Source organism: Setaria italica, chromosome IX (assembly GCF_000263155.2).
Source record: "Setaria italica strain Yugu1 chromosome IX, Setaria_italica_v2.0, whole genome shotgun sequence".
NCBI lineage: Eukaryota > Viridiplantae > Streptophyta > Magnoliopsida > Poales > Poaceae > Setaria > Setaria italica.
Window position 1 is genome coordinate 20,445,543 of NC_028458.1, and position 22,632 is coordinate 20,468,174.

Genomic DNA, 22,632 nt, shown 5'->3' on the forward strand with positions numbered 1-22,632 from the left:
CAATCTTGAGATATACCGGCTCAATCTTTCAAGGTGTTTTTAGGGATAGGAATTAGGATTGTACCTATATTCATAGGAGTGAGTGTGCGTGTGTGCATGTGAACGTCTATTGTTTTGCAAAAATAAAAATCCTTATATTATGCTTTTACAGAAAATTTTATATTGTACTTGCAGTATGTTTCCCGTCATCAAATTAAATTGTGTGATGTAGCTTATGCATGATCTCTTCATATTCTAATTCCAGTGCCGATTACTTCAAAAGAATACTCCGGTGCCGTCCTCGGAATAGCGTATCTTGCAATCCACTGCGATATTTAAGCTGGATAGGCAGAAGCTAGTAGCAATCACTGCCTGTTTATAATGACGTTAGTTGCATCTGATCCACTTCGTCAAGAGTCTCTACGTCTTGCTATTGTCCTACAGCGACTACTGTGGTTTGATTCATATGTTGTCGTAGATACGGACAAGATGGTGAGCACCATCGCTGCCTAGTTGCGATTCTTTTAATGTATTGCAAGAACAGGATGGCCCCAAGTTTCTCTCATGAGACACCAGCTCATTTAGTCAACATCGCTCTCGACCTGTTTTTCTCCCTTTTTTTTTGGTACCCTCTCTCCAAAAGCTGATATTCCTTCATCTAAAAAAACTGATTTGCTTCCTCCGCCCCAAATTAGAGGTCGTTTTAACTTTTCTATACATACTAATATCTATGAATCTATTTTATGCATACTAACATCTATGAATCTAGAAAAGTCAAAAGATTTACAATTTGAAACGTAGAGAATAACTTGTAAAAACATATGTAGCTCCAATTTGCCATGTTACAGTGATCTAGGCAGGGAAGAACGGCCAGTGTATGTTGTAATTGTCTCGTGTACTCTAAAGTTACCTGTGGCCATATATACCACGTTTCTCCTGGAAAATTTATGCTTCAAGAAGAGCATGTAGCTTTTCTCATTATCGCCATCGTTTGGTCATTATCTCTCTAAAGTCTAAAATCATGAATCTTAGTCAGACCTGTCATACTTATGCAGTTTCCAGGTCGTGGATAAGGAGTTGTATATATAAAGGGTTTCGAGGCAAAACTAGTCCATGAATATAATCACAGAGAATGTGTCTCGACAAATTAGTCCTTGCAATAACCTAAAAAGAATATGGCCTACTATATCTATAACATAGCCGATGGCTTGAGATGGAAGGCGTGAGACATAACAAAAAATAAAAGCAAATGGTGGATGAATATCAGCAACAACTGAAACAAGAAGGATGGTTATGTTATCACCGACCTATCATTCCTCTAATTTAGCTCCCGGGCCACCACTATATGCTACCAAGGTTAGCAAACCTAGGCAATTCATCGCGACAAGTAAGGTGACTGGAGGTGCTGCATCAAGAACTGGGCAGAGTGAACATGGCGAAGCGTTGAGGGCATTTCGATGTTTGACATGTCAACGTCTGGTACTTCCTCTGCTATTTCCTCAGTTGTGAAAGGAATGCTGCAATTGTGGAGAATAGGAAGGATCGTGTAGATGTAAGTTTAAGTGAATGAATCATGCAAATTAGAAAGACAGACCAATAAGTTCATGAACTGAAGCTCCATTGGTAACTAACCTCAAGTCATCGTCTAGAAGAAATGAATTAGACACAGGATTTTGAGTGTCATTGCTCACCATGTCCCTCATTTTGGCAACAACCTGCAAATAACCCACTGATGTTTAACTGAACGCCAGAAACTGGACTGCATGTCACAAAAAAGAAGATGGGAACATACATCAGCAGATACACTATGGGTACCATATTTGTCATCCCAGTACATCGTACATATACGATATATCTGTCTCACACTTAATGCCTGGCAGAAATCGAGCAAGATAAAGAGTTTTTTTATTAGGAGGACAATTCTATCGAAGCCTAACTTGTATACAGAAGTAGCAGTATTGAAATTTGTCTATACCGGGCAAATATTCCTCTTAATCTGCTCAAGGGTCTTTTTGCTTTTATGTGGAATGATCTGCATTCCATGTACTGGTTTGAGAAAGAAGCATGAAAACATTACTGTAATCTAGCTATCAAGAAATGATACTAAGTTTTACCAGAAAGTCAACCGCTTGCCTGATGAACTTCAGCTCATCCCAAGATGCACCTGCATGCTAAAACATAGAATAGAATAGGTATACTGTTGAATGCTGATCAAGATACAAATGAGAGCAAGACCTGCTGCAAACCTCTTCTTCAGCGTCTACAATCCATTTCTCAAGTACACAAAGCCCAGATTTCACATATTCTCCATTTGAAAACGTGCAGCATTCTCGTCGTAGGAGCATACTAGACATTAGAAAAGGCAGAACTAAATCAAGAGCTCGTTGACCTGAATGCTTTCTAAAATATAGTTGACATTGACAGGCTAACCTATTGAACAACTGTACATTAATGAAAGAGAAAACTTGAGTTACTAGCTTGCGGATGAAAAAAGAAGGCACCTGCAGAAAGATTTGTTTTCAAGATCAGTAAGAGTGCTTAGATCATGAAGAAAATCAACTACTCCTAAATAAGAACAGTGGGTTCCCTAAAAAAACAAGAGCAATGGACAGGTGCAAAAGAGGCTGTAAAGTTCAAATAAAGAAATTGAATACAAGCTTGTCTAGCATTTGTTTCTGTGCAATCAGGCCTTGCTCAAGATACGGTTTCTTTTGTACTTCATTGGGTTGTACAGTCAATGCCCCCACTTCCTGGGATTGTGAAAAGGCATTTCTTCCGTTCATTCAACAAACACTAATCGAATGGACCAGCTTTCTTATGCCAGTAGGACTCTCAAAATGACGAGTCAACAAGAAACCCTCAAAACAATGAGGTGGAATACAGTCACATCGGAGTCTTCATCTTCCTACAATTCTTTTCTCCATTCAGCAATTTTAGGATTCACATTTCGCTCTAGACTTAGAGCATGGCAAGTTGGTTATGGTTTATGAGATGTCTCGATTAGTGGCTATCTACTACCTAGTTCAAGGGATTTAGGAATTACACTTGCATGACTATGATGCTATAAAACCATGTAACTTTTAGTTGCCTCAAATGAAATTTTCCAATAGAATGTTTGCACATTTGGAGTATATACATCAATCATTTGTATCGAGTAACTCACAAAATTTTTATGTAGTCTATCCATCAATGAGTCCAAAAACTTAACAATCCGATCCCAGTGAGTACTTATTGGTTGCTGCACGGCCACGTCAGGCGAGTTCGCCCTCCTTCCACTGCCTCCTCGAGCAAGTTTTGGTGCCTTTTTATCAACATAAATAGAAGGTTGAAGCTGTTGCTTTGCAAGATGAACTGATAAAAAAAATGTGCATCCTCCAGCAAAGAACTTCCACATAGAAAAATTTGTGCTGGACGCAATCAGCAAGCCACTGGGGCTACAAGATCATATACCTGAATGCAAAGGCTTAAAAGTGGTGATATCTCTTTCTTTAGATTGTCACGAATTAAGCCAAAGATCTTCTCCAAGGAAGCAGTAAGTTGTTGCTTAAATAGCATGGCCGGGTATCGAGCATCAATGTGTGACATGCATGTCCGTTGTCCAAAGGCTTTCAAAGGAGACCTGAATGTCTGTAAGAATGTTCCGACAATCAATTTCAGATAGTAATTATACACTCCCTCTGTTGTAAATAAAAATGAACTAATTAACTTTTCATAAGCATCATATATTTAAAAACAGAGGGAGTATGTTTTAACAGATAGTAACGATATTAGTACTATAAGCAACAAGGTCCACTATTGCCTCTGTTTACATTTTCGGAATAGAATTCAGGTTCCCCATTTATGAGAATTGCTAACCCCAGCTGCCATGCCAGAATCCAGGTAGTTTTCTTGTATATTCCAGCCAAATATCCATTCTTCGTAATTTTCGTCTACTCTTTCCAAGCTTTTGTATGTTCTTAGTTTCATTGAGTCTATATCTTTCAAAGATACAAAAGTAACCTACTATTAGTCAGTACAAATCATACTGGCTAATACCAATGTAATTTGTTGCTGCTAGTAACAAGCTGATTTCCAGAGATAAATTGATCCTTAAATCCAAACAGCATGTACAAAAAAGAGCCGCAAAATTCAAGCTGAAAAGTGAATAAGTTGAATGGGATGGAACTCACTTCATTTGCCTTTTCACTTAAGTGAGTATCTGAAGACGATCGAGAGGGTGCCATGATGAATCCTTTTGACCTTAAATTTCTTTGTAACATGCATAGAAGGGCAGACGTATTTGCCAGCCAGTAGGGCAAAATGTCATTCTCATTTTCTGTCTGAAAAGCAAAATGTTGAAACCAATAACCAGAGCACCTCAGTCACATGGTTATCCATATAGAACAGGGTCTAACCTTCAGGATGCTATTAATTGTGTGAATTATGAAGTCAAAAATAGTAGTTCTTTCAGCCTCAAATACTCCCCAATGGAGAAGGCATTTGTAAATGATACAGGCTGCAACTGGTTTTCCCTTCTTGAATCCCATATCATCTTTGATGCACCGTTGGAGCACATCATGATAATCCTGAAAGTGTCACTTTTTTGCTTGAGTATGCTATTCATACCAAAAAGGAACACACATCCTGGAGATGACTGATATCTAGAAAGAAAATGTACATAAACATAGTGTTCTTTTTTATATTAGAGAAAAATATATTCACCTCATGTCTATCAGAATTCATCCTTGACCTTCTTGGTTCTGTAATGTTATGTGGGAGAGGTGCAAGTTTTGCAGGTGAAGATTCCTGAAGGCAGACAAAATTTCATTTATCAGTAGCCAAGATGAATCTAAGTTGAAAATGATAGTAAGGCTGCACTGTCTTACAAAGTATGACCTTGGGCTGCATGGTGAAGCCCCAATCTGATGGCTCTACGAACAAATATAAGAAAATTCATTAGAACATAGAAGTTCTTGACTCAGAATATTCAATTGAACAGAATACACATTTATTTATATAGAGAAAGAGAAAGAAATGGATGTATTTCTAGAATGAATAGGAAATAAATCCATATACCCCAGTTCGGCTGTGCCTTGGAGATAAGTTTAAGGCCTTCTGTCTCAATAAATGATTCTCATCTTCTAAATTTGAGATCTTATCCTCCAAGCTGTAAAGAAAAGGTCTACATATTTAGCAAATAGGGTTTGTCTATGTAATCATAATAAGAATAATTTTATTTCATGAGGATTTTTAGAATGGTTGAAAAATTGAGAGATGTCCATCCAGATGAATCAGACGGTGGAAAGATAGGAAGTACCTAAAGAAAAGTACTAAGAAATACCAAATACGTGGGACCACGTACCCAATTTAATTTAATTTTTTAATTATCTTTCTCAGATCAACGGCTAGCAAAAATTTAATAAAAAGGTACCTGGAAGTACCAACTGGTACTTATATGAGAAAAAATAATAAAATGTTTCAGTACAAAATGCTCATCTTTTAGAAAACACTTGATATTTGTATTCAAATACTTGACTCTAAGATATTACTGTAAAAAAAATCTTACTTTTTCAAGTTATCCCGGAGATGCACGTAGTTCTTTTCCACATCATGCAGCTTGTCCATATTATCATGGCTACATTTTTGAGCTTCTAATAGCTCTTGTTCCATTTCAGCATTCTTTTCCTGCATTACAGAAACACCTTAGAAATTAGATCGCTGATTCAACAAACCTATGAAAGCTAACATAATATGGACTGGGATTGATATGGATCATTCATTAAGGAATGCTTATATTACAACCTGTTTAGTTTGCAAAAGGCACTTGTGAGTAAATGCATGCAAATTAAGAGAAATCGCAAACTAGAATACAACTATATCAGAACATTAAGAGCAAAATGAATCAGTCACTAACACCACATTGGTGAGAGCTAAAAAAGTGAGTAGCACATACGGAAAAATTGGAAAGTGGCATCAAATGCTGAATGCATATAGAACATGAAGTAGAGATACAGACTAAACATAAATTTTATAGGTGGAAAACCACCTTCAGTGAAAAATTCTCCCTCTTCACTTCTTCTATTTGAGAAAGACTGCTACGCAGAGCTTCTTGATCCTTGGATGATAACTCTAACTGATGCTGGAGTGAGGCAATTTTCTTGCAATTGTTTTTATTTTCTTCATTTGATGCCTCTAATTCTAACTTCACAGAATCCAAGATTTTGAGAAGCTTAGATATCTCCAATGCCTTCGACTCTTCAGCAGCAAGCTGTGTACACACAGAGGATAATATAATTGATCGCTATCAAAAAAAGAATCAATATAGAGAAAAATTATATATCTTTGACAACAAATATAATAGTCTTCAACTGGACTGTTGAGAATATGAAGAAAACATAGATTATGCTAAACTATTTTGATGCTTTGCTGCTAATTGTTGTCCCTCAAGTCCTTAAAGAGTTAAAGTCCTTCAGGTTTTGGCATCTCTGTAGAGAGCATCATGTACTTGATAGGGTAATTAAAGCACTTCATTTTGAAAGTTTTTATATTAAAAGATATCTATCTCATCAAAGCATACCCTTTGCCTCCTCTCTAACGTGAATCGCAAAGTGAGATCTTCTAAGCTCTTCTCAAGTTTGCCTTTTGCTTCACGTAAAGCTCCAGCTTCATATGCAGCCTTGAAAATGGAGAAATTCAGTACTTGAAGAATGAACTAAAAATATCAACGTACTACATAATCATACTGCATGACATGTGAATCATCAATAATACAAGATATGGATACATTTGATAAAAAAAAGGTAAATGAAATGAACTACGGAATGGTACGCCAGTAGGTTTCATGCATCAACTAGTCACCCAAAGCTCAAGCTTTTGATGAAAGGTGTGAAATATACTTCACAAGGTTTCACACAGACTAGGCTAAATGTTAATAAATGTTTATTACCATGTACCTTGGTATGTAAAAATCCAGGACATGCAAGAATGAGATAGTTACAGTGTGGCCATCTGGAACGGAAAGGATTTTTTTAAGCATGATGAAATAGATATGATCATCACATGTAAAATTTCAGCTTTGGATTTCCTCAATGGATTATAAGATAGGTACTATCAATTCATCACTCAATTTCTTTATAGAACTATTTTTGGTTAATAATACAAATTTGGTGCAAAAAAACAGGAAATAGTGAATAAAATAAAGGTGATATTGTATGTCACAACTTGCGAACAAAATATATCTGCCCTTTATAGGAAACTTATGCTTACCTGTGGATGCAACCCAAACTACCAGTGAGTAAAAGTTACAAAGAAATATTTTATTTAGTATAAATTTAGGAAAGGTTCCAAACATTTTAGTTGTTATTTCCATGGTTCCAACCAGATACTTTTAAGATACATCAGAATGCAGATAGTTGCTATAGTTCATACATATTTAAGGTTTCGCAATGCCCTTTTAGCAAGCTTCTGTCTCCAACAGCACTGGATGAGAACTGTTGCCCGTCGGTATTGCTGATGGAAATTATGGAGCTTCTGCATCCTCCACCAAGCCTATGTATCAAATTGACAGGGTTCGTCAGTATACATCAACTAGATGAACAAAGGTTAAACTAAAAAAGCATAAGGATACAATAATAATTGAGATTTACAGAGGAATATTACATCCTCGATCTAATGAAACAATTCAATGACTTGAATTTAAAACTAATGATCCTACCTTGATCAATCAAATGAAACAATTCCCTGACTTGAATTTAAAACTAATGATCATACCTTGATCACCAGGAGAGAGAGAGAGAGAGAGAGAGAGAGAGAGAGGGAGGGAGGGAGGGAGGGAGGGAGGGAGGGAGATGGAGATATTTATTAATTGCACCAAAGATATTAACAGACTGAATTTAAGAGTGAGGCGGGGGTGGGGTTTCGAGTATCAAAGATGGGGCGGGGGTACGAGAATAAAAAATGAGAAAGACCTGTATAACAGTAGATGCTTTAGCATTCTTTAAGTGCTGCAAGGTCTGAACTGCTAAGATATAGCGAATGCCAGACTGGATCACAAGAGCAGCAGAACGAAGATGCAAATATGCACAACGACACAACCATCTTCGAGCGTATCTTTCGACCGAAACAGCTGCTGCTATCTGTCTCTTAGCTTCAAGCACATTTCGTGCTAAACACCCTGCAGAGCAACCAAAGCCAATGATCATTACTTTGAGGACCAAACTGATATTTGTAGTGCATCAATCATTAAAAATGTTGGGTCCTTACAATATGACTCCTCTAAGATTTTGCTAAAGTATTGGTCGATAAGATTTCTCCTAACTTGCTTAAAGAAGCTCATCAAATAAACAGAATATGGTAGCAGGGGTAAGTTATGACATTAAGGGCGACCACAATGTTGCAACAAAGTAGTCCATATGGAATAAATAATACATGCAACCCATCTATAAACATTGTGCAACCAGTCCATAGTGCTACCCATAGTGCTATTGGCTGCCCATATGAATAAAATATAAATTTCTCTCCTCTTCCTCCCTCTCTCTCATACTCTCACCTGTACTATTGCTGGGATGGTTGCGTTTGATATTTGTTTTATTTGCTTGTGGGTCCTACCTATTTGGTCCACTTGATCTTTACCATTGTGCAGAATTCAACAACTAAAGACCACTGACATAGATCCATTTATTTGGACCAACCAGTACCAAAATACATTGGGATCACCAAAGCACATTCATGAGAAAAGATGAGGATATGATCAAGAAAAGATTTATACTGTTAGTGGAAAGTAGCAGTTTTTGCATTTTTTAAAAGAATTTGTTTGTTACTTTATTTCAGGCATTTGGAACTGCGACGGCTTTATCACACAATAAATAAGCATGTTGTCTTGTAGAAAGAAATGAAGACTGAGCATGCAAAGTATGAAAACCACAGAAAGATCCATCATACCTCGGCAATATAATTGGATGGAGATAGAAGCTTTCCTCGTTGAAAGAAATTTCTTGCGAGCAACAAAGGTTCGAAAGTGACCCTGCACAATCCTGGAAGCATTGTCCAGAATCTCACCACGTCTGGAGTCCAAAACAGCAATCTGGCCAGCCCGGAGGAAAATTTTTGTTCTGCCAAGCTGAAGAATACAATCAGACTCACAATAGGTATACATCATTCAAATCTTATTTCCATAAAACTTTAGTTCATAAAAATGTCCATTCAGGGGTAGCACAAACTTTAGTGCACTTGAAGGGGCAAGCAGGTAGATTCAACCCTTCAGTTAACTCAAAATATAAAGCACTCAAAGGCCAAACATAGAAGCACCTCTCTCCATACACGACCTGTGCAACAATTGCCTCTTTGGTTCTTTATCTAATGCTGGTGATATACATATTTTGTCTTAAAAAGAGAAAGGGTGTGTCTACCTTTGCTTCTTAAATTTCATGATTAGTTCCAAGACCTGAAGAGTGACTTGCTTATATCCTTAACATTTTAGCTAAGAGACACAAAAAAAGGGAAAGCAATTACGAAAAATTGGCAGCAGGAAAACTCATAGGTGCTAGTTGAATGCAGTGCAGTTAAATGTTCTTAGTGTTAAAATAGACTCAACACAAAAGGGTACTATTTCCATGTTCCAAGGCTGGATAGAATTAGGACAATGTGTGAATTGAGCATAGCTCAATTGCTTATGTTCCTTGTGGTGGAACTTGCCCACCTGGGTTGAAGTCTCTAACTCAGCATGGGTGCTCATATTTTCAGCTCAGTAGAAGACACATGCTGTCAACAACGAAGCACTTATGGTGACTTCATAGATCCCAAGATCTGCTGGCCCAGTTTCTCGCAAGCGTTCATACGGGTAGGATGTGTGTGCATGCGTTCGTGGGGGTGAGTGTGCGTGCGTGTATGTAAGCATCTGCATCTGCACTATGTTTTTGCAGAAAAAAGAGAAAAAAAGAATTAGGATACCGTACTTGAAAGTTCTCGAGGTTTAGTTGCTTTAGGATCCTCTGTGTCAGTGATCTCTCATCAAACCTGCAATAGTAGAAGAAGAAATGCATCGATAATCCTTTACTCTATATTGATGTGATGATAAAACTTCCCAAAATGAAACATCATAGAAGTTGATCAATGCAAATATACTATTGAAAGTTGACATATTCTAAGGAGGTTCTAAAGTACTCATCAACAATGTTAAAATATTACCTTTCATCCATATGTTCTGGCACAAGAAGCCCAAAGCGATTAATGAATTCAGAGTATGTTCTCCGTGTGGGATAACCAGCAAGACTTATCCTAATGGCTTCAAGGACACCCTGCAGTTAAACCCAATAAATAAAGTAACTAAATTAGTAGCTTCTATGATTCCCAGGATGAAGCATATCAGAAGAAAGATGAGGTTCTGAAGCATATCAGAACAAAGATGAGTTAAGCAGAATGGAGAAATCATTGACATGAAACAAACTTCAATTGAGAAATCATTGAGTTTGGGGAGAAAATTAATGGTACTAACCCCGCTACGCAGTTGCTGTAGTACACTGCCATTTTCAAACTTCTGCGGACAATTGAGCGAATTTGGCTTTATGCAACGGACATAATGAGGTTCCGTTGAGCTAAGTGTCTCCATTAGTGCTTGGAGTTGTTGCTGTTGGGATTAGATAACTGACCATATCATAAGTATAATCAAACAAAAAAATGAAATTTAAAATAAGCATGTATTAGTCTTGAGGAATTTCAAAAATCTTAATGTTCAATTAACTTGAGTGCACAGTAGGTGCGCATGCGCACAGAGAGATTCATGACCGAACTCAACATGTTTCCCTGGCTGCAAGAATTTAAAATTTATATATATGTAATAATAAATTTAGAATATATTCTTGTAACAAAAAATATTGGAAATATGTTCTAGCATGCTGCTTTCTTGTTTCCCTTTATTATCAGTGAGCAAGTAATACAAATATTATTTGTACCATGCAAAAAAAGCTGTATATAAATATGTAATACCACACTGTGACACTGGCCACAGAAACAAAGATTAATAACCAAGAAACAGTAAGTAAATCAACAACTAGAAAACAATAATGTGCAATACTATACCTTAAATCGTGAAGCTACTGAAGAGAACTTATAAGATGATTTTGATGGATCATCTTGATGCGAAGCAAAGAGGCCAGAAATAAATGAGCATTTCGAGGAAGACAAAAGATTCTGGTGCTCTGCAATAACATAATCCCGGTTCTTCTCTAAAAATAAATCAGTTTGGTAGATCACCTACAAAAGGAGACCAGTTTGCCACATGTTTTAACCTAGTCAAGGGCAACAAAATGCTAAGCATATCTTACAAGAAATGTGGTTCACAGGACATGCCTTTCCAGCAAAATGAAATAGCGCAAAATCTGTGTTTGAGAGCTTTGGCTTTTCTAGTCTTGGATGTGCTCTTAAATTCTGAAACAACTTCATCGCAAAAGTTTCATGTGTTGACTTTCCAAGCATGCTGTTTAACAAGACTAGAAAGAAGTCAGAATGTTGAACTCATAAGTCTTTGATAAAAAACAGAAAAACCTTACCATGCTTCATCCAATAGTGAAACTATGCCTATTGGTTTCTGCAAAACAAAACATAAATAGCATAATTATATAAATACACAACTAGATAAGTAACATAACAATAGAAGAAAATTTCAGCACTAGATATGTATTTCCTGATGCAACCCACTAAGTATGCAAAATGTCATTTTCTACAAATCTGGTAAGATAAAATCTTGATAATATGCGCATCCAGTTAAATATCCACTCAGACACAAGCCAAAAAGGGATTCCGAATGTTAAATACAGTGATTAAAGGGACGATTATTTTGGAATATGTTTCATTTATTCAGATAATCTGCTTGCTTGAAACATAAATGGAGGAAAGATTACAAGAACAAAATACAACACTTCACACTGGTACTACATTACACTAATAACACATGCAGTGAAAATGCCATCTTTTTTCAGAAATTCAACTGTTCAATTACATGTACATCAAAAGGCAAAAGACTGTACCGACATTGCTCGCTCATAACTAGACCCGAAGCTATATGGATTACTTATTTTATGTACAAAATGTAAAATATTATTAAGAGTAATGTTTTGACATACTACAGCAATGCCACTTCTGTAAAAGTGGCACGTACGAGTTAGCGACTGTTGTCAACTGGAAAAGTGTGCATCAAATCAACTTGTACCCTTTCCATATTCGATTGGGAGAGCTAAAACTATTAGCTCTGTTTGCATTGCTATTAGATTATTCAGAATTCCGTTCAGAAATCTACTTAAGATACATTAAACAATATGAGCTGCACAGCTACAGGCCCAATGCCACGACTATAAGGGGGAAAGGAAAAAAAATTGATACATTTAGTCAAGCTGGTAAAGGTAAATCAAATATAACTAGCACACCATATTATGTGCAGAAACAATTCATAAATAGAGAATGTAACAAACTTCACTGACACATGCCACAGGTATGTCAAGACCATATCGGATTCATTATTTGTGCACACTGGTATGGCAATTGATAGAAAATCTGAGCGAACAACACAATATTGGCATATCACCATAGTATAACAGAGGATATTTCAAATGTAACTGTATATTCTCTTAGTCTTAGAAGTTTAGACCTTTTCAATAAGATCCAATATATCTTGGTTATCAACAAATTCAATGTAGCTCCAATTGATTTCTTCTGTTTTATATTCCTCCTGCTCCATCTTGAAAACATGCTGGATCAAGAAATTAAAAGAAAAAAGGAATCAAATATTTATATCCATGAAAGGGAGCATGAGAGGCAGGTTCATAAAATACCTTATTAAAATGCTGTTGGAGCTTTTCATTAGCAAAATTGATGCACAACTGCTCAAAGCTAGCAGAAGGAAGGGTCATCAGAAATTCACGAACGATAAAAATTAATGAAATAGAAGACTGTCAACAGTATTGACAATAGAGCTAAAGAATACATGTGAAGTTGCTACTACAGTGGGTTTGGAAATGCATTGTGCTATATGTACCTTTCAGCATACACTATTCTCTTCTTTTATTTCTCGTTTCTTTTTATGTGTCTGTGTCCTAACCTTTATGGGCATGTTACAATTTCTCAATAAAAAGATTCAACCAAAGTGTATGAATCCAAGGAATGCCGGGGTTTCCCGGCATATTGCAATATTATCAACTAAAATGCTGCTGTATCATATAGGGACACTAGATTCAGAACATGCCTACTACATTTTTTATCAATAAGGTTAAAACATGCCTACGAAGGCCTCTAGAGGCACTGGTACGTAGTGGAACCTTAAGGCGTGACAGTAATGTGAAGAGAGGCAGAGGAAGACCAAAATTGACATGGGAAGAGGCAATAAAAGGAGATTTGTAGGGATGAAATATACCCAAAGATTTAGCCCTGGATAGGAGTGCTTGGAAAACAGTTATTCATGTGCCAGAACCCTGATTTGTGGCTCTTGTTGGGTTTCAACTCTAACATATCCCAACTTGCTTGGGACTGAAAGGCTATGTTGTTGTTGTTGAAGGTTAGAACACCAGAAAAGGTGAAAGGGTGCAATAAGTTTCCTTTTTTTCATTACCATTGATGAGGTTCCATTTGAAGTTCTCTTACAACTTAGGTATTTTGTCAACGAAATCCTTACCCTATTCAGAAATCCTTGCGCAAGGGCATGCTATGCAACAGAAATCAGGGGAACCAAACATGCCTATAATTACTGGGTTACGAGCTTGCTAATTATTTGGCAACAAAATCTGGCATTGCTTTTGTTTGTACAATATAACAAAAATTAGCAGTGCATAAATAATTGCACTGGGTATTATTTTGAGTGTTACAGGCCAAAGGAGCCCAACTAGCCCAGCAGGCCCTATGGGCCAGGGGGGCACGTGGGTGAAAAGTACCCACATGTACTGTAGCAGCACCCCCAGGCAACCACCGTGTGTTTTGCAAAATAGGTTAGAGTTTAGGAAGAGTCTAGAGATTAGATTGCTTAAGGGTCAAGTCAAGTCTCCTCTATTTAATAGAGCCCCATGTATCCAATTGAATCAAGAAAGAAGTAAAGGGTTCAACCCTACAACTCTCTAGCTCTCAGGCCTTTTGGCTCTCCCTCTTCCTCCTGCGCCCCTTTCTCCCTGCGCCTCCACCACAACGGCCGCCGGCCACCACCCTCTCCCTCCCCAGTACGCAAGCCCATAACATTGAGACTTGTAGTTCATTCAAGAATAGCCACCAGCACAAACTTCAAAATTGGTTAAGCCGCTTCATGGTAGGCAAATATTAGGCCTTTGGTTTTCCTTTTTTAAGTTTGTACAAAATATCAGCATCCAATAAATACTTGTACTATGTATTTTTTTTTAATCATGCAGCTTCTTGAAGAATAGCCACCAGCACAAACTTAAAAATTTGGTTATTCTGCTTAAAGGCAAGGTAAGTCAGCCGCTGCTTGTTAGTTTTGAAAGAAAGACTGAAAGGCTGACCTGTTATATTTGAAACACTCAAAACCATAGATGTCCAAGACCCCAATCTGTGACCTTGACTCCACGTCCTGCCCAATGGACTTATTAATGTTGTCAACGAGCCTGCAGTAGCCACGCTATAAGCACCACATTCAAAAATGTAAAACAACATGAAGAGACACGGTCATACCAATCAAATAGTCGAGCATAAACAGTCTTTGCAAGAGTATCACGACCAATGACAGCTGCAGAACTGTCAACTGCCTTGATTATGTTTCCTTCAGGAGTTTTAATTGTACGATAGCACAGAGTTGAAAGCAAAAGCCCTGCATCGACCCTACAGATAAACAAACAAGACCTTCTATAAAATGGTGCCTAGACATAACATGATTATGAATAATGTTAAATTGGTGATGCTCACGAAGAATCACGAGGCATATGATCATGAGTACTGTTAATATCTTATATTTCCAAAAAAAAAAAGAACATCGTACTAGCTCCGTTCTTAAATATATGTTTCTACAAATATTTATGCAAATAGGTAGACCTACAAGTTAAATCTAACGTACATTTGACGATAGACGTAGTGGTACTCAATTTACTTTATTTAACTATTTCATTGAACAGATTTGTTGGTCAGTCAGTGGTGTCATATATTTAAGAACGTTGGTAGTATCTACAAAGCAATGTCCATACTGATAAAGCTTAAACCAAATGAGTAAGCTTTAGGCAAGTACTGGTAGTCTTCTCAAAAAGTTACAAGTTTCAAATGAGGAAGCAGTTTCATGAGCTTGATAAAATAAAGTGAAGGCCATGAGACATATTTAATCTAGAAGATTTAACAAAGTCATCGATGCATAAGGCATTCCTTCACTACATTTGATGGCATGGCATGGTGTTAATTTGGCCGTTAATAAAGAAAAACAGAAGACCAAAGCATTTGCCAATTTTGCGTGAACAAAATAAGGCTGCTACTTATGCAAAAGGCTTACTTTTGTGAAGGGGGCATATCCCTTTAACTTTGGGTTACTCTATAGGAGACTCAGGGTTTTGATGCAAAGAGTTCGTGGTGAGGCAACACCTGTTAGCTATCTATGAAATAGTTTATCAAAAAGCTGGAAAAACATAACTAACAAGAAAGAGAAAATGCAAACACACTATGACAACATCACAAAGTAACATGTTCACTTTGCTTTTTTGTGATACAGAGCAGAAGCAGGTAAGAAGACTAAGAATAAAAATTAATAAAATACTTACATAAGCAAATCAGCAGCTGTCTGGAGATGGAATTTGCATTTTTCATCCTTAATAACAGATGAATCAAACTCTTTACCAGGAGAAAATTCAATATTCCCTAGATGAAGGATAGCAGCCACAAGTCGGAATATAGCTTCCTAAGAGTGATAGGTAGTATCATAAGTCAAAGTTATTTATCAAGAGAAAAAGAATTGAGTGATTTTCTTTCCCAGTGTAGGAATGAGGCCAAGATGAACCTGATCAGAAAAACATATACCAACGATGTCCATTGCCCTTCGTGTTTTTAAATATTCCTCTGCATCACTGACCCCTTGTAATTCATACATATGGCTTTGATTCACATAGTTAAAGTTCCTAGGGTGAGCAAGCTTGTATTTGTCTGCATCCTGGCAATACAAATTTACATAGCATAAGGCATCAATTATGAGCTAAATACCTCTTAATTGTGGCGCATACAGTTTCATAGAAGTTTACATGATTGATAATACAACATACATTTATAAATATTGACCTGCAAGCAGGTTTAACCCAACAGAGTCCCAATCTCTCTCATGATGATGCAAATCATTCGATTGAGTAATCGACACAAATACCAAAATACCAAACTTTGAAACAAAATTGAGGATGAAATGATTCCATAAACCAAAAGCATCTATTTTACGAAATGAAAATGTCCATTTCACTCCCCCGAAGGTTTTCAGTTGTCCAGAATAACCCTCAAAACCATTTTTCTAGTTCACTTTATGTTCTCAAACTACTACCAAACAGTCACTTCACTCCCTTTACGTTTGAGGCAAACCTTCACTCCTTAGTGATATTTGTTCTTTTTGTTTCTCTTTACACAAGTCTTATTGTAAGTTGAAACTTCTGTCAGATTACAGATGACAACATATGTTATCTTATGATATATTCATAATTTTTCATGACTACTTGCATATCATGGGAGCTCCTGAAAGAGGTTTAATACTCGTGAAATGGAAATGTTTTGGCCTCCTGAAATATATTTCCAGGCTAAATTTTAAGGGGAACATCATAATTAGTCTCAGGGGTAACAATCAATACAATCGACATTAGGTCTATAGACAAACCTGCCCAGATGCACAAAGTTGATAAAAACAGTGGTAATTCCTTTCAGACTCAGATATTTGCACAACACGAGACCGTTCCAGGAGATAAGTTCGAACTGCAGCCCCAGATATTTTACCCGATTTGTCAAATTGAATTTCAACAAATTTCCCAAATCGACTGCAATCAAATAAAACTAGTAAGTAAAAATATGGTTATATGCAAGAAAACAGTACACCAGCAAGTATATCATGCTTATCTACAGCTTTTTTTCCACATCTTCGAGCATACGGATAGGAGTTTCTAGCTTCATTTATTTTGATCATGAGGGTTACACCTACACTGTTATAATTTTATGCTCAATCAATAACTATAGCACTGTCACTGTTCTAAGAATATAAAATGATAGATGTATCTAGTATTCTAGTTGCACCTGAACAAAAGAATCAAACAAGCTTTCTTTTTATGAAAAATAGTGAAACAAGTTGACTGACTCAAAGAAAATTAATGAACAAAGCTCACCTGGAGTTATCATTTCTCACTGTCCGTGCATTACCAAAAGCCTCCAACAGTGGATTTGACTACATTGAAATGAGAGCAGAAAAGATGCAGAGTTGAGAAAACATACAGGCAAAACTTATTTAGGGGAAAAACTGTTGGGAATACATAAAGCCTTTTACAGGACACGTTAATCATGGCCCAAAAGCATTGATGAGAAAACTGAAAGTTACTTCTAGAACTTGTTGCTCCACAGAGCGGACATCACCAGCTGCACGCCCCCCAACAAAAGTAAGGTATCGCATAATCAGCTTGGTGGTCTCCGTTTTCCCAGCACCGCTTTCTCCACTGACTAATATGGACTGGCTGCGGTTCTCGCTAACCATAGCTCTTCAATAAAGAGAGAAATGTGTCACATAACACTCCATATTATAATCTCTAACATGCTGTAAGCAGGTTTCCATGTTTCATACTTGTATGCTGCATCGGCAATGGCAAAAACATGCGGACTCAATTCACCGAACTGCACACCTCTGTACTGCTCCATCATATGCATATCGTACATATGAGGCAGCTTCGCGAAAGGATTTACAGCGATCAAGATGCGCCCTGTGTATGTCTACATAAATTAAACCAACAGGATAGTCAGAATAACAGATGGCACTAATAACACCACGCATCAGCAGGTGATCTAGAAACCCATGTAAGCATCATGTTCTGACGAAACATAACATTTAACACAGATGGAGAAAGGAACCGTTTCCCCCATTCCACAAATATTGGATACATGTGATCTTACACGAGGACATGATCCTCCTTTAACACGACTTGGTAGAGCAGCCGACCAATGTGCAACCAGTGGACATTGTGAGATCATAGAGAGAGTAGAAAAGGTGGGCACACTCACGTAGATCTCGTTGAGCGTGTATCGTCGCGCAAGGTTGCAGAGAACCCCAGGCTCGTGAAGGTAGACGAGCTTGGTCATGTCGTCGACGCCCCCAAGGTCGGCCTCCGTGTCCCGCGGCAGGACCTTCCTGCCATCCACCACAGCCTGCCCACGCCGCAACCCAGCCACAAAGTTAACCAAGACAATCCGCCGCCAGGCAATTCAACAAACACGTAGGCTGCAGCGCACGCAGCGGGGGCTTCGAAGCAAAGAGTTAGGCCGTTGCGCCCTCACCTTGACGCCGGTGGATAGAACGACCGTGACCGAGGGCTTCGAGGACGGGGAGGCGGGGGAGGAGACGACCTCGGCCTCGGCCCAGGCGAGGTCCGGGTGCTCGACCCACACGGCGGTGCCGGGGCGGAAGATCATCGCGGCGGCGGCGAGGAGGAGGCGGTGGCGGTGGGGGTCGCAGCCGTGGCGCTGCGGTTTGTGAGGGATTCCAGACGGTGGGAGTGGGACTAGCCATTTCGAAGGAGAGGTGGTCGGGAAGCGAGGGAGACGGCGGGAAGCGCGCTCGAGCGACCGCGTCTGGGGCGAACCAACCGTTGGAAAACGCAGGGAGCTCGTAACTCGTCAGGAGGCAGGAGGGAGGGAGAGAGAGCAGCCGTCAACTCACGATGCCACGAAGGGTGTGGCGTGTTTGAGTTCTTATTTTGTGTTTATTTTAAAACCATTTGTCAGATAAATAAATTACATGTAACCCCTTTCAAAATATAAATTTTGTTCTAAGTAAGTTTTTTAACTTAGTATAAATCTTAGCATGATCGATATGAGTTTGGTGCGCAAGTATAAAAATTAATAATTAAGAAATCCAGCTCAATCGCAATCAATTGATTGACAATTGCGTTTGTTCTAATACCAGCCAGCCACTTTATCCTTACCACCATCAAAACCTGGCTCTCGAGATGTCTCTTAGCTGCTAGCTCAAGATAATTTTGAAGATTATGCTGTGAGAGAAAACAACGTCGAAAAATGAGTGAGGCTACTCTTCTCTCCGCGCTAGTTTCATATGGTTTCAAGGAGTAGTAAGTTAGATTATTGGAGACATATTTCAGTTCGTACCTCATGTCGTTCTGTTCCGTCTTTCCTCCTTGTCTCTAGGGACTTCTTACCATCGATTTTATTGCTCCCCCTTACCTCCATGGGAGCCCCTGCCCGTACACAAGCCTTTCAAGCCTTTTGGTGTTCTCCACCTCACCACGCTATCTTCACGCTTTTCACACCACCACCATGAGAGGACCCTCTGTTGTGAGCTTGTGGCTTTTCTTCTAAGATGAATCGAATGGGTGAATCTACACTTTGAAACCTAATTACTTAAAATTTTGTTATAGTTAGGGAGATAAAAAAAGGGCAAAATAGGCAATTTGGTCCTGAACTATGCACAGAAGGTCAACTTTGTCCATCAACTTTCAAATTGGCCAATTTAATCCCTCAACTTTCGTTTTTGATCAAACTCGTCCTTGTGCTGATACGTGGCTCCATATTGTCATGAAACTAATACAAAAAGTCCTTTTTACCTTTAGCTCTTTTCTCTCTTCATTTTTCACCTTTAGAATTATAATAACGAATGATCCAAAATAAATATGAGGATACATATATTTGTCGACGGAGTATGGTATAGCATACCACATATGTTGATTTTAGAGCATGCGTGCACACATTAAGTTGTATATATACCAAACAAATATGAGTAAATATTTGTTTGGGTACATATATTTTGCCTATCAAATTCGTATGAGCACATAAATACTTTAAAGAGTACGAGTAGATACACTTTTTACAAAACTATATTTTGTGTTGGTTTAAAAAACATATTGTTGTGTGCATGTATTAAGGGAGTATAAGCACATACATGTTTGACCTACCTGAGCCAAGGGAAAAGGAGACCTTTTGCATTAGTCTTATGCAAACATAGAGCACTACATCAGCACAAGGACGAGTTTGACCTAAAAATAAAAGTTGAGAAACTATTTTGGCCAATCTGAAAGTTGAGGGATGAGCTTGACTCTTGGTGCAAAGTTTAGGAACCAAATTACCTATTTTACCAAAAAAAATTGTTGAATATTTGGAGCTCTAATTAGAGCGGGAAGGCAAAAAAATGTTGAATGTTTTAAATCATTTAAGCGAGTATTGTTTAAGGAAGTTTGACTTAGAACTACTTATATTTTTTATTGGAAAAGTACTCCCCTTCTTAAATTACAGATTATTTTAGTTTTTCTATATTTATGATTTTTTATGCACTTAAGTATATAATATATTTAGATATGTAATAAAATATATGGATCTAAAAAGACAAAACGACCGACAATTTAAAATAAAATGGAGGCAGCAGTGAAATACCTAAGTTCGATAAATTGAGAAGTGACCTCAGCGAGCTTGTTCAATTATTGATTGTAGCAAATTTTGTCTTAACTTTGTTTATGTTAAAAAAAAAGAAAGGAACTGTCTCGATTTCTCGTGATATCATGATTACCTTAGTTACACTACTAAGTTTCTGTTTCTAAGGGCTACTACTTTATTAGTAGTAACAAAATGTCTCGTATACAGCATGTACTAAGAGTACGTAACCTAACGATTGGGAGCTCTCACACTTTTTATAACGGCAACAAGTGCAGAGTGCAGGTACACAACCACGTCAAAATAATTCCTTGCAAATAACAAAAACATAGAAAATGCATGGTACCTAATGCAATTTGCTCTGCAAGAAAACTCTTGCGATAATAATCAGTACGGAGTAGTATTTTTTTCCCTCTCCCTCCCTTCCCAACTGCTCCAATAAAAGTCTCTATTTAACTCTTCTCTGAACACAACAAAAACTGCACACACATACAAGGCACTAGATGAAGAGCTCGAATAATGGAAGGGCCGGCTGCTCAGGATGCAATCCTGTTCGGGAATCAGTCCTGCGACCCGGATTGGAAGATGATGAAGGCCGTGAAGATCCCGACCACGCCGGTGAGCCCCAGCGCCACCGTCGGCAGGGGGGCGGTCAGGCCAACGTTCTGAAGCACCCCTTTGCCGGTGGTCAGCTCCACGGCCACCACCCCCACGAAGCCCAGCATCGCGCCGCGGCTTAGCCACACGTCCAGCCCGCCGCCGCCGCCGCCCTTGGCTCCCTGCTCGCACCTCACGCTAAGGGCCCTCGGCCTCGCGTTCCTCCTGCTACCTCGAGCAGTGGGGCGTGCTGACGTCACGGACAGCCGGGGAACGCCATTGCCTGCAAGGAGAAGACGCGAGCAGGGAAGTGAGGAAGATGGCATCATCGCACCCCGAAACAAATTTTCTTGTCCCAACAATGAGGGCGAGAGCATAAAAGTATAAAACAGCAAGAAAATCATGGCCAGCGATCGAATCTCCGAAACACCGCCAATAAAACATAGAGATTTTGATTGCTACCTGCTGCGGAGGCGAGACGGAGGCGAGGAGAAGCGGAGGAGAGGAGGGGATGAGCCATGGATGGTGGAGCAGAGAAGGGAACAGGAGCACTAGCACCTTGCGGTTGCTTCCTGATTCTTATCCGCGGGGGCCGGTGGGCGCCCACAGGTCAGCGTCAGCTGTCCACCAGTGGCCGGGCGCGCTTGGTTGGTTTGCTAGCTGGCCTTGCCTCGCCTGACTCGGCAAGGCAAACCTTGCCAGCGTCGGAGAGAAGTTTTAAAAAAAGCAACCTCGCCAAGTTTTCACAATGAGAGATAACCGACAAGTCATCGTAGCTTTGTTGTGCTTATAGGTTTTATCCCTAGCAAAGCAAGCATCGGCAAGACATCCAAGCACGCCCGTACTCTCCGTCCCAGAATATAACTTCATTTATATTTTTCAAAAATTAAATTTTATCAACACTACGTAAAGAATAATAATATAAAAATAATATTAGCAGATTTATTATGAACCAACTATTATAATATGTAATCTTTTTCATTTAAAATAAATTATTTTTAGAGATATTGACTTTAGAAAAGTCTAAACGTAGCTATATTTTGGGACGGAGGAAGTAGGTGCATCACAAAATCTACAACAGATTCGACATCTAACGCTTGAGCTGCTACAGCATATTCCGATCCAGCCATCATGGGAGCTCATCAAGCTGCACTATTCCAATATGATTCGCTCAAAGATCATACTCTCTTATCTTTTCTTCGACAAACGCCAAGAGAGTCGATGAGGTTGGGCTAGGGTTAGAGCTTCCGACTTTGAGGGGATTTTGTGGGCGTGGTAATGTAATGCGGAGGTCACTAGATTGACGGTAGCAATGGTTGCCAATACAAGCGGAATAACATGATACATGGTTATAGCTAACTATAATAGAGTTGGACGTAGAGGCAGAGTCAGAAAACTCAAATTTTTTCTTGTTACGGGAGAGAGAGGCCAATAATGTTAAAATTTTCAAAACCTAGTCATTTGTTTTTGGAAACTTGCATGTTTGGGGGCTGCTTTGCCCCT

The 22,632-nt window shown here is 38.6% G+C and overlaps 2 protein-coding genes across 6 annotated transcripts; both read right to left on the reverse strand.

Moving 5' to 3' along the window:
- Positions 1 to 1,045: 1,045 nt before the first annotated feature.
- Positions 1,046 to 18,921, reverse strand: LOC101756880 (protein OPAQUE1). Of its 5 annotated transcripts, XM_004983058.3 has the most exons (38): positions 18,430 to 18,917; positions 18,157 to 18,300; positions 17,723 to 17,868; positions 17,483 to 17,639; positions 17,274 to 17,332; positions 16,775 to 16,931; positions 15,923 to 16,072; positions 15,687 to 15,823; positions 14,620 to 14,766; positions 14,451 to 14,552; positions 12,783 to 12,840; positions 12,599 to 12,700; positions 11,505 to 11,542; positions 11,305 to 11,431; positions 11,035 to 11,208; positions 10,451 to 10,582; positions 10,144 to 10,253; positions 9,912 to 9,972; positions 8,899 to 9,076; positions 7,926 to 8,131; positions 7,387 to 7,506; positions 6,536 to 6,634; positions 6,005 to 6,226; positions 5,525 to 5,643; positions 5,035 to 5,125; positions 4,845 to 4,889; positions 4,681 to 4,764; positions 4,374 to 4,544; positions 4,149 to 4,298; positions 3,430 to 3,606; positions 3,143 to 3,280; positions 2,410 to 2,480; positions 2,226 to 2,325; positions 2,094 to 2,150; positions 1,955 to 2,011; positions 1,772 to 1,852; positions 1,612 to 1,694; positions 1,046 to 1,496 (listed from the first exon to the last, which is right to left on the reverse strand). In XM_004983058.3, exons 1-38 carry the CDS (start codon positions 18,562 to 18,564, stop codon positions 1,355 to 1,357), a joined length of 4,527 nt encoding a protein of 1,508 aa, XP_004983115.1. In that variant the 5' UTR covers positions 18,565 to 18,917; the 3' UTR covers positions 1,046 to 1,354. The 5 variants fall into 5 exon arrangements, 3 of the variants coding, with proteins under 3 accessions (XP_004983115.1, XP_022678945.1, XP_022678946.1); XM_022823210.1 differs by lacking the exons at positions 1,772 to 1,852; positions 1,955 to 2,011 and having other exon boundaries at positions 18,430 to 18,919; XR_002675887.1 differs by lacking the exons at positions 1,046 to 1,496; positions 1,612 to 1,694 and having other exon boundaries at positions 2,094 to 2,143; positions 18,430 to 18,921.
- A 1,897-nt stretch (positions 18,922 to 20,818) lies between these two features.
- Positions 20,819 to 21,778, reverse strand: LOC101757559 (stress enhanced protein 1, chloroplastic). The gene is made up of 2 exons (XM_004983060.4): positions 21,592 to 21,778; positions 20,819 to 21,412 (listed from the first exon to the last, which is right to left on the reverse strand). Exons 1-2 carry the CDS (start codon positions 21,647 to 21,649, stop codon positions 21,093 to 21,095), a joined length of 378 nt encoding a protein of 125 aa, XP_004983117.1. The 5' UTR covers positions 21,650 to 21,778; the 3' UTR covers positions 20,819 to 21,092.
- Between the last annotated feature and the right edge of the window lie 854 nt (positions 21,779 to 22,632).

What these genes read in the sequence shown, in the direction of transcription:
- LOC101756880 (XM_004983058.3), bottom strand. Translation starts at nt 18,564, where the DNA reads ATGATCTTCCGCCCCGGCACCGCCGTGTGGGTCGAGCACCCGGACCTC. An exon ending in ATTGCCGATGCAGCATACAA is followed by an intron (nt 17,640 to 17,722) that starts GTATGAAACATG and finishes TCTTTATTGAAG; the next exon opens with AGCTATGGTTAGCGAGAACC. An exon ending in TACAGCAACTGCGTAGCGGG is followed by an intron (nt 10,254 to 10,450) that starts GTTAGTACCATT and finishes GTTTAACTGCAG; the next exon opens with GGTGTCCTTGAAGCCATTAG.
- LOC101757559 (XM_004983060.4), bottom strand. Translation starts at nt 21,649, where the DNA reads ATGGCTCATCCCCTCCTCTCCTCCGCTTCTCCTCGCCTCCGTCTCGCC. An exon ending in CCGTCTCGCCTCCGCAGCAG is followed by an intron (nt 21,413 to 21,591) that starts GTAGCAATCAAA and finishes TTCTCCTTGCAG; the next exon opens with GCAATGGCGTTCCCCGGCTG.